An 11,240-nucleotide genomic window follows, 5' to 3' on the forward strand; every position below is an offset into this window, starting at 1 on the left:
TTCAGTTCCTCCACCAGTAAGACAAAGATGCCCGGCTTAGTGGTTAAGCACAGACACAGAAGATGGCCTGGTTCAAACTCCAGTGACCTTGGGCAAATTGCTTTCTATGCCTCAGTTTCTCATGCAAAACAGAGATCACAATAGTATCTACCTCATGGGAGAGTGAGGAGGGTGGAGGAAGTTAATATGCATAACACTCTTAGGAGAGTATCTGACATGGGTGTTTTACATTATTGCTGTTATTTCTAGATGTAAAAGTTTCTAAAATTCCACTATTTTCCAATAAATATAGGGAAAATAACTTAGTAGCAACTTAAAGCTGAGTGACACCCACCTGATATGTTCTTCTCTGCTTTTTGCCTGCTAATATGCATGTGTGTGTGTGTGTGTGTTAGTTGGCAGGTAGAGATATAAGTAGATCGTAGTGAAAATTAAATGTCAAATTATCACCCCCCCTTCCATGTGTTTGATACATAAAACTTCCTGATATGTTGAAAAGAATAAAACATTTTTAAATTTTTTTGTATTATATGCTCATAAACCAACCAACTTTGAGCCCAGTGATGAGGAGCTAAAAGTTGTCCTGGTAGAAGGTAGATAAACACACAGTGGAGGGCAATTTTCCCCCCAGACATCCAGATGAAGTGATCGTTTAGGCACATCAAAGGCAGCAAGGATGACCATGAGACCAATAAGAATAACAGGGCAGAACACGGCAACCGCCTGCTAAACTTCTAGACCTAAAGGATTAAATTAATCAAGACAGAAGTAGAGGGGAGAGAGAGAGAGTTGGAAGGGTGAGAGTAGCTGTGGGCTTTGCAAGCACAGGGCCCAGTGACAAGTGGAGCAGGACACCAGGGGAATGAGGCGTTCCCGAGCTGTGACAATCCAGGGCCACCCAGGCCAGCTCTGGCCAACAGAAATACAGGTAATGTGAGTCTCATTTGAAATTTCAAATTTTCTAGTGGCCACTTCTTAAAAAGCAAAAAGAAACATGTAAAAATTAATTTTACTTGTTTTATTTAACCTAATCTATCTAAAATATTACTTTTACACAGTGTAAAAAATTATTGAGATATTTCATGTTCTTTTTTTCATACTAAGTCTTTGAAAGCTGGTATGTATGTTACAGTGAGAGCACATCTCTGTTCACACCAGTCGTATTCTGCGTGCTCGGGAGCTCCACGTGGCCTCTGTCTCCCGTCCCGGAGAACATAGACCTTAACCCTGAGGAGCGTCTGTTTGCTGAGTCTGCCAGAGCACGTCTTGCCTCCTGGCTGTCCGGAGTGGAGGGAGGGAAAGAGGGAAAGAGGAGGGAGACGTGGAGTGCCCTGAGGTCAGGGCCTCCTTCTCTCACCCCGCCGTTGCCTCCTTGTACTCTTGGCTCTCCTGGACATCTCAGCCTTTATCCTGGACTCTTCCAGAGAGTGTGTGACTCCCAGGCACGTTTACTTCTGCTGAGGCATGAATATAAAACGTGTGCATCAGCAAATAAGCCCCGCCATCCTTCCAGCATCAGCTCTGTGGCCCAGTGCTCTGACCCTCCCTTTGCTGTCCCAGCTCTGTCACCTCTCCTGCTGTGATAGAAGCTTTCCACGTGGGGAAAAACGTGGAGTTGAGAATGAAGTCAACTTCTGGTTCTGGTGGTGAAAGTAGAATAGACGTTATGTATTCTAAGCAAGTGCTTTGTGCTAAGATAGCTACAGTACAGGGAAAACTGCATGTTGTAAGTTGTTCACAGATGTAGGGATTCAAGAAAGGGGCTACTGTGAGCTAAGTTTTTACCTCTGTGCTGCAGGGAGCCATCTTCTGGCATCTGCAGCGGACGTCGTGGAGCCTGGCCAGCCAGTGTGCACATCCCCTTCTTTGGTGACAGGCTCTGGATTTTACTCTTGGGGCCACTCCTGCTCCATGGCAGCATGAAGTAGCCCGCATTTTCTCTCTCCTAGGACTGAAGTTTTAGGGGAGTGATGTAAGAATGGAAAACCACTGGAGCCATTTCAATCAGAAGAGAGTACCCTTGAGGTCGCCCATTGTGAGGTCCAGTTGTGAAGCTTTTCCTTCTATTCCCTGAGCTCTTCCATGTCCTTTCAGTAGGTTTCATCCCCCCAGCCCCAGGTTAGCTGGAATCTGTTTCTGTTGGTCTCAACCAAGTGCAAACACAAGCATGTTTTGAGCAGCAGGTGGATGTGATGGTGCTCAAGATCGGTGGCCTAGGGCAGGGGTCCCCAACCTATGGTGAGTTGTATGATTATTTCATTATATATGACAATGTGGTAATAATAGAAATAAAGTGCACAGTAAATACAATGTGCTAGAATCATCCCGAAACCATTTCCCCCCTCCCTGGTCCATGGAAAAATTGTCTTTCATGAAAATGGTCCCTGGTGCCCAAAAGGTTGGGGATCTCTGGCCTAGGGGAACAAATGGAAAAGGAAAACAGAGAGGGTTAAGTGGTTAAACCAGAGACCCCCGCCCAAGCCTCCAGTGGTGGCCGTGGTGGGGAGAAGCCTCACGTGTGCACGGCATTTTCTCATCTCTTCTCTCACTTCCTCCTTACGACATCCCGGGGAAGTGTGACACCCATGTTCCGAGGTGGCGTGGGCCGCTCAGAGTTGAGAGCAGGCCAAGGCCAAGCCCGGCCCTCTCCATCCTTGCGAATCTGCTTTCTATTCCTAGAAGAGGAGAGGTCAGGGGCGTGTGGGCTGCGAGGCTGCCTTTCTTTTATCTCATCTCTTAGAGTTGTAGGACATTTTTGTAAGAATTGGAAGACACTTTAGAGAGATCATCTCTTCCTCACTTCTTTCTTATGGTCTCAGCTCCAGACAGGGGTAAAGAATTCTCGCGGAAGTTTGGACAGAGCTGCTTTAGGGGCTGCTCTTGGGCTTCTGATTGAGTTTCTGTGTGTCCTTCTGCTCATGGTACACTGCTGGTCCAGCGGCAGCGCCAGCTTCTCGGACGTGCAGAATCAGAACCTGCACCTTGGCTGGACCGCCAGGTGATTCTGTGCACGTCACAGCCTTGGGAGTGTTGTCGTAGGCCTGGGGTACCGTTGTTCCTCTGTGTTCCTGAAGGAATCAGTAGTTTGCCAAATAAGGGTCCAGTTTCCAGTCCTGTTGGGGACTGTGTCCCTTCTTCAGAGCTTCCATTCTAAATCACTTAAAGGATGATACTGCTGATCGTGACATTCAAGATCTTTATGTCTTTTTAGTAAAAACTACCTGTGTCTTAGACTTGAGCATTTCACAGCTAATTAATTCTAGGGACGGTTGCCTGTTGCTAGTGGAAAAAAAAATAAGCGTCATTCTAAGTGATGAGTTTATTAATCTATCCTCGATCCTTTTTCCCCAGCATCCATGCTTGTTTCATTTATTACATTTTATTCACTACATGTTAAGAGGTGAGCTCATCAATTTGTTTCCCAAACGCAGTGGCTGTTTGTGTGATGTGGCCCTGTGTCCCTCAAGTGTGTGAATGGCTTGCCGCCTGCTTGCAGGAGTCTACAGTCTGGTTGGGGGGATATTATCACCCCCAACTCTGTATTTTATAGGAGAGGAAAGCAGGCTCAGGGAGAGGTAGGTGCTTTCTGATCTCAGGACCTGGCCCAAGCAAAAGGGCCAGGAGAGGTTGAGGTGCCAGGTCACAATGGGGCTTGGGGCAGCTTTCTGCAGGGCTGGCAGGCCGTGGGGGAGGCTGTCCACACTTGTAGGGCCACCTCACATGGTGTTGCACTTGGGGACTAAGGTCTGGTATTCAGGGTCATGCATGGGTCAGAATTGGACAGGCAGAATGAAAGCAGAGAGAGAAATGAGAGGGCATCCAACTTACTCAGGACTTAGACTTTATAGCATTTTTAGGTTCTTATAAGCACCTGGAGAGGCAGATTTTATGACTGATGTTCTACTCATAAGGAAGATGAGGCAAATGGGGGTGATAAAATCCACAGGGATCACACAGTTGGGAGAGCGGGCGTTCAGGCTCAGGGCGGATCACCCCAGTGCCTACCTGTCCCATCCTGTGCCACGCAGGCTCCTCACGTGCCGCCCTCCCTCCTGCCCGAGTTCAGGCTGGGTTGGAGTGAGGGTGGAGCTGGGCCTGGAAGAGATGAGGCGGCTCCAGCTGCAGGAGAGGAGGTGTGCGAAAGCTCGGAATGACACAGCGCTGACAGGCTGACCAGGGTCACATATTGCGAAGAGTCGGCTCTGATGGAATGCAGACACTTGGGTTTCGGTTCTGGACTCTCTCATGCCATGGTGCCGTGGGGAGTGTTATCAGCTGCACTGCTTGAGGGGCACTGAGCTCACATGGCAGGATTGGCTGCAGGGCTCAGCTGGAGGAGGGACTCATGTTTGGAGTGATGAAAGTTTGGAGAGGGAGAGAGGCTTGGTGGGGCCAGACACAAGGAGGGGCAGGCTCTGTGGATGCGCAATAGCCTCACTGCTCAGCTTGGGGGGGCGGACCAACCTGGAAGCCAAGATGCAGTGCTCCTGGGGGTCAGCAGTTGAGAGCCTGCCTTGTCTGGGCGCTCCCAGGGGAGGCCTGGTTGTGAGTGCTCAGATTGTAAAGTCAGCGAGCGAGATAGCTTTCAGCTGCTGCTGTTCTCCGGTCTCAAAAGACAGAACCTTTGGGTGACCTTGACAGGCAAGCCCCAGGCCATGTCTGGCGTGCACCAGCTACCCCCGCGGCACAGAGTCCCCTCCCCGCTGTCCTCTCTGGGCCTTCACCTCTTCAGCACAGCCCTGGGCGTCCGGGATCATGTGGCAGAGGCCTGGTGACATAGGTGGGCGCTGGCCGTGCTCTCCATAGCTCCCCGGGGCTGTCTCCACCCACACTGGGTCCTGGGCTTCACCACTCGCATCGGGCCCTGCAGCCAGGGAGCCGAGGCCCTGTATCCAAGTCAGCTCACATGAAGGTCAAGGTGACCCAAAAGGGTTTGTGGCCAAGATTCTTAATTTTTTTTTTTTTTTCATTTTCCAAAAAGTCCACACCAACGATGACTTCAGGATTTAGTGTTCCAGAAAAAACTGGGGAGGGGAACAAGGTCTTCCTTGGTCAGGGAGATGGAGGAATAAAAAGCGCATGCGGGCGAGGTCTTTGAGTCTCCTGGAGGAGAGTCACCGCCGTGGAAAGACCGCTGCGTGTGCCTGGCAGGTGCCGGGCCCGCAGGTGCTGGAGAAAGGGACTGAGGAAAGGTCCCTGGGGGGCAGGGGCGAAGTCGATGCCAGCGCTGGAAGGTTTCCAGCATGTGGGCCTGGAAAATATTCCTGCTGCAAAACAGGGTTTTCTGGGCAGCTGCCCTTCCTCCACAGCCTAGGAGGGCAAAGGCTGAAGTCACCAGGCTTTGTCCGCCCCGACTAGTCTGGGCTGCTCACCGCATGCCCGTCCTAATGATTAATTAGACCCTTTCTGTGTTTAGAGAATTGTGAAAATACAGCATTGTGTTAGAACACTGGATTATATCGGGTTGGAGATAATGCTGTTGTGTAAACGACATGAAAAGAGGTTTTCCAGGTGAGGGTTCAAGACCCCTGGGGAGCTTGGTGTTGAGCCCCTGCCTGTCTCTGCTCTGCCTCTCTGCTAGGTGCTCCTGAAGGGACTTTGGTCTGTGACATTACGTGGAGGAAGCAAGCAGGATGCTAACGTGGTAAACTTCTAAGATGTCCAAAGAAAAGAAATGTTGCCTACGAAGTTGTGCTAGCTATCACCATTGGATTTTTAGAGCTATGATCTAACATTCTCTGCCCTTTGATGCCCCAACAGGCGGGCCCTGGTGTTCTGTGTCACCCGGGATCCCTTATCTGATTGAGTTTGGCCAATGACAGCAGCAGCAGGAGTTGGAGAAATACTGAGATAGGCAGTATCTGTTTTTACCGGAAGGTCCATCCGCCACCACCCCTCCCACACGTGGTTTGGCTCCTGTATTGCTATTTTGTCCTTTTAACCCTCTCTAAGGGTCTGAGGCCACCATTGCTAGGCTTCAGGTGTCTCTCCTTTGTAACTAGTCCCCTGGATAAAGGATCTTCATTTGGACCAGCTCCTGATGGACAGAGAGCCTAGCCAGCCTGACTTCCTGCTGATCACCAGGTTCCTGGGGGAAGTAGGTGGTGCCCTCTCACTGTCGCTGCTATTCTGGGTTGTTCCTGACTTTGCCTATGGGGGAGGTCATCTTTGTGCACATTGGTGAACTGCGAGGGGCAGTGGGGTGCACAGTGTGAAGGGGTGAGCTGTGATGGGGGCATCTGAAGACTCAGGGCACCCTGTCGTGGCAGGAAGCACAGGGCAGTGAGTTGTGCAGGGGCAGGGGCAGGCGAAGTTGGAGCTGGGGGCTGGGAAGAAACGCAGGCTACCCGCAAGCTACTGTGATGGACACTGAGGTGAGCTGCCTAGATTGTGGGGTGTGCAATCCAAGCCAGAAGCCCCCAGATAGCATTCCCCTCAGGTCACCCTTAGCCTCTGGCCTGCCTGCCCAGATGGGTGGGGCTCAAAGGCCTGGCCATCTCAACCCCATGCAGGATACTTGAACATCAGCTATACTTCCTGATGGAATGGCCGATGCTTTGTCTGACTCTGAACACTCCTGCAGCCTGTCCCTTTCCTTCAAGTGCTGGCCTCTAAGGAACACCCTGCGTTCACGCTGTGTCTTAGTTTGGCCCATGAGAGCAGCATCTGCTTCCTGAGAACCTGACCTACGAGGGTAAGTCTAGAAGAACTTACAGCAAGAGCAGCAAAAGGTTGACATGAAAGTAACAATTCTTACTTTTTGAATTTGTTTTATGGATTTTGTGTGTTGCAAGGAGCTTTCAGCCTTTATGCAGAAGCAGAGGAACTGCCAGGGGGCACAGGAGAAGGGTGAGATCTGGCCACCACTTAGGGACGCAGAAGTGTGCAATGACTTCTCAGGAGCCAGAACTTTGTTCAGTCGCACTATGGACAAACATGTGGAGGATTATTTGAGACTTGCTTGGTTTGAGAAATCTAAGAGGTAAATCAGGCATATCCACGGAGCATGAGCTAGGGAGAGAGTATTTTCTTTATCCCCAATTTACAGAGGAGGACGCTGGCAATGTTAGAAGTGAAAGTGAAGTTCAGTTCAAAGATGAGTTTGAAGGATCTGTATGCCTGATGGCAAGGGAGATGATTTTTCACGTGAACTTGAAAAAATGGTTCTGAAGGAGTGTGTGTGTTCTCTAAGGTTGTGAGAGGGTGAGGACCAAACAACCTGGTGAAATGACCTGGATTTTCTAGTGTGAGAGATCTGAGAAATGTTCTTTTCTGTTGCTTTTCTAGAATCTGATCCACATACCCCTGGTCAATAATAGTCTTCCCATCCTGACATCCTGGGACCTACACATCCACATGGGGCTCAAACTGTCACCTTGTTTCATGTCCCGACTGTTGGAAACTTCATGTTTAACCTTGAGGCCCCTCATACTTTTCTGTTCCTTTCCTGGTTACCTCCCCAGAAACCATGTCAGTTCATATAGTCTAAATTCTATCCTTGGTGCTACCTCTGAGGCAACAGGAAGTACTTTAAAAGCATGACCCCCCAAGTCAAGTGGGTGAATCCTGAGAGGCGATGTCAGATCCCTGGCCAGAGACATTATAAACCATGTTAAAACTTTACCCAAAGACTGGGTAAAGTGAGAACTTAGGAATTTCCTGAATGAGAAGAGCCAGCTTTATATCTCTATATCTCTAAGAACAGCTCTGGATCAATAAATTTCACCCAGATTGAGATAATTCCCACTTCAAAGCACACTGGACTAAGCTTTATTTATGACATCAGAGTCACATCATGCCATCTGGCTTGAATCTTCCACATATGCTCCGCTTATACAGCCTCCTCATCCTGCTCCCATGGTCAAGGAATTAAGAGGTCCTCTGAGTTGGATGATGAACTCAAGGACCATTCAGAGTTGAGTGTTCTCTATCTCTTAGCATCCCTCCCTGCTAAGCCCCTTGACAAAACCAGATGGTGTCCCTTGGCTTATAATTGGCCCTATACTTATTTCTCCCTTTTTTAAATCTCTGGGATGAAGACCTAAATATGATGGCCAGAGGTGGGCTACCATATTTAAGTCCTGTTTTCATGGTCTCACACAAGCCAGTGAGTTGTTCCCCAATCCACCCGGCTCAGAAACCCAAGCACATCAAGGGAAACATTTGAGTTTTCAAAATTTTATTGAGATGTTGGGGAGAAACAGCCAACATATACATTCCTCATTTCGTCACGACTGGCATTTTATCCACACCCCATAGGCTCTCCTCTGGCTTTGGTCTAACAAGGTCTCCTTAGCAGTCCCCCTTCTGCTGTCCTCTCGCCGCTGCCTGGTGCTGTTTGAAATCCACCAGGGCAGAGCCCGCTGGCGGGTCACACGTGGGAGCGGTAATTGCGATTGGCTGTGGGGAAGGACAGGTTTGCGACAGGGACACGTGTTAGAACACACCCACCCATAAATACTCTTCTTGCCCCTGTCTGAGTTTAGTCATTGGCAAGAATCTCAGGCTGAGATTGCAGAGGCGTGGGAGGAGGGTGCCGCCAGGAGGGGGGTGCTGGGGTGACGTGCCCCTGAGTTTGCCCACTCTCCTCCTCATCTCTCACTCACCATCATCGCCCCGTTTCCTACTTTTCAGGCTGCCCTTCCGGTATTTTCTCTTGCTGCCACCTCTCTTGACTCCCTTGTGGGGAGCTCGGTTCTTGCCCCTCCTCATGCCATGGCTCTTTAATTTGCGGCTGGTCGACATCGCAATTTCTGCCAAAATGAGGGGCTTTGCAAGGCCGGAGGCCAGGAGTCTGGGTATTTAAGCCCTTGGCCATTGTGAGGGTGAAGGGGTGTGGTCCAGCAGGCGGGTGGGGCCCTATTGTGCTGTCACTAGCCTTTGCTGCACCTTGGTCATATATGTGAAATGAATAAGATGGCCCTTTTAATGCAGCTCAAGGCCTGCGTTCAACTCTGAAGTCCTTTTTGTGTTAAGTGGGGCTTTCCAGACAGGTGTTCTTGAGCAACTAAATCCCAGCCCTGTGCTGGCTATCTAGGGAGTCCAAGAAACCATTAACCTGTGTCTCCTGCCCGTAGGAAATTTATCAGTCATCAAGTATGTGCATATGCATGAGTGTTTCAGTCTCTCACAGCATCTGGTGGTGACAAATGTATTTCCATGAGGATTTGACTCTAGGAAATCCAGTTCAGTATGATCAAAATAGAAATACTTCTTCTCTTTCACCTAACTCAGGGTTGCTCAATTTCAGCACTGTTGGCACGATGGGCTGGGTAACTTTTGGTGGGTTCTGTGCATACTGGGATGGTTGGCAGCACCCCTGGCCTTGAGCACTAGATACCAATGGAGCCCCCATAGCTGCGACAACCAAAATATTACCAATCTTGGCTGCCCATCCCTTTGGGAGGCTGGGGAATAAGGGACAAAGTCACACTGGTTAAGAATCACTGAACTAGTCATTTTTAAAAATGTAGTCACAGATATAGATCACATAGTTTGCACCATGGACTAGGTGGTGGGGAAGTAGTGGTGGATAAAAACAGATGTAGATACTGTGCTCATGGGGCTTTCTGCCAAGTGGGGAAAAAGGCATCAGGTGTCTGCACCAATCAGTGGCTGGAGTGGGGCAGAGGGTATAGGATGAGGTTGGAGAGATAGGCAGAGACCAAACCATGCTCAAATACATTGGGAAGCCTTAAAAATGTTAAGGGGACGGCATGATGAGATTAGAGGGTTCCGGGTGGGCAATGGCTTGATTGGGAGGGATGTGTGAGGAAAGGAAGGTGCTGCTGTCAGTAGCAGCAGCCCAGTAGAGAGGAACATTTGATAATGGCCTAGACCTGGGCTGGGGAGGGTGTCAGTTGAGATGTATAGAAGATAGAAACCATGATTTGGGATGGATTGATCTGGAAGGACAGAGCAGATGGTGTCAAGGGTGTGGCTTTTGCTTTTCTGTGTAATGCAGCTATCTGGATGCTGGTACCACTCATGGGGACAAAGATCAGGATGGGGAGTGTGGTGACCATGCATTTAGTCTATGACATATGGTCTGAAGTGCCTTTGAGGTTTCCAAATAGAGGAACTGAATAGTTGTTGAGTGTTCATCTGGGGGTCTTGTCATCTAACCTTCCCTTCCTCCTTTATACCTCATGTTGGATGCTTTGAAACAAATTTTGGTAGAATTTGACAGCTGCTCCTCCATTTGTCCCTCCTCCTCTCTCCACTGCCATTATCCTCATTCAAGAACTGAGCCTCATTCAACCTCCTTGCCTGCAGGAGGTTGTTAGCAAAAGCTGGTTGACGAGGAGAGAGAATGTTGTTCAAGCCCCACTTCCTGTATTTCTGATGTCTACAGATAAGATGACAAATCATGTTTTGAAACCCAGATTCCTTCAATAGCCACCATAGATGACAATGTTTCCAGGCAGGTCTCTCTGGAGACCTTCTATTGGTGACTTTCAATCAGACAAGGAGGGAGAGCTGTGTGGAGCAGGCTGCTGGCATGCCTCTTCGTGTCTCTGGACCTTCTCAGGCCTCTCCAGCCCAGCCGTTCTCCTTGTGACCAAGCCCTGGGAAAGCAGGGACATCTGTGAACACAGGAATTGAGAACTTGCCTAGCCCCGTGTATTCCCTCAGTGTTAAACAGTCCTCTGCAGAGTAGGAGCTCAATACATATTTGTGGAATACATTTGCTCAATAAATAAAAAGTCCTCTTATTTTTCTAACTCATTCCTCCCCATTTGGTTCCACATCTCCAAAGAAGATTTCTCCAACTTATGGAATTTTCATTGTCCTTTAAAATTTTGTCAAAGCCCATGGTTACTGTACCATTGGACTTAATGCCTAGACAACCAACCCTAACTGTGTGGACCCCTGTTTTGTGCCTGTATATTGTGTGTGTTAGGCTGGTCTCAACAGGAAGTGGTGTCTCAGGGCTCTGGTTCTCTTGAGACTTCTCTGGACTCTAGCCCCCTTATTTCGTAAATAAGCAGGTTGGGCTAGGTGTTCTTTGAGATTATCTGACTTTGGCAGTAGTCTCCTTGCAGTTAGGGACTCTATCTTTTATTGCTACTGCATTTTCCCCAGCCACTAGCATAGTCTACAGCAGGTGATCAGTGCATATTTGTTCAGTCTAGCTGCTTTGGTATATTATGAGGACAGATAGTCTGATGCTATCGGAGCAACTTGGTACCAGTGGGGGCATTTCTAGGCAGGGAAAGGAGAAATGGACATTGTCTTCA

The 11,240-nt window shown here is 49.1% G+C and overlaps 1 protein-coding gene and 1 long non-coding RNA gene across 2 annotated transcripts; both read right to left on the minus strand.

Moving 5' to 3' along the window:
• Nucleotides 1-1,368: 1,368 nt before the first annotated feature.
• Nucleotides 1,369-1,872, minus strand: LOC105882626 (uncharacterized). Its single transcript, XR_001159340.3, has 3 exons — nt 1,786-1,872; nt 1,570-1,640; nt 1,369-1,454 (listed from the first exon to the last, which is right to left on the minus strand). It is a non-coding gene; the product is annotated as an uncharacterized LOC105882626 (long non-coding RNA).
• A 6,290-nt stretch (nt 1,873-8,162) lies between these two features.
• TNP1 (transition protein 1) lies at nt 8,163-8,775 on the minus strand. The gene is made up of 2 exons (XM_012785187.2): nt 8,607-8,775; nt 8,163-8,400 (listed from the first exon to the last, which is right to left on the minus strand). Exons 1-2 carry the CDS (start codon nt 8,743-8,745, stop codon nt 8,372-8,374), a joined length of 168 nt encoding a protein of 55 aa, XP_012640641.1. The 5' UTR covers nt 8,746-8,775; the 3' UTR covers nt 8,163-8,371.
• Nucleotides 8,776-11,240: the final 2,465 nt, after the last annotated feature.

Source organism: Microcebus murinus, chromosome 8 (genome assembly GCF_040939455.1).
Source record: "Microcebus murinus isolate Inina chromosome 8, M.murinus_Inina_mat1.0, whole genome shotgun sequence".
Taxonomy (NCBI): Eukaryota; Metazoa; Chordata; class Mammalia; order Primates; family Cheirogaleidae; genus Microcebus; species Microcebus murinus.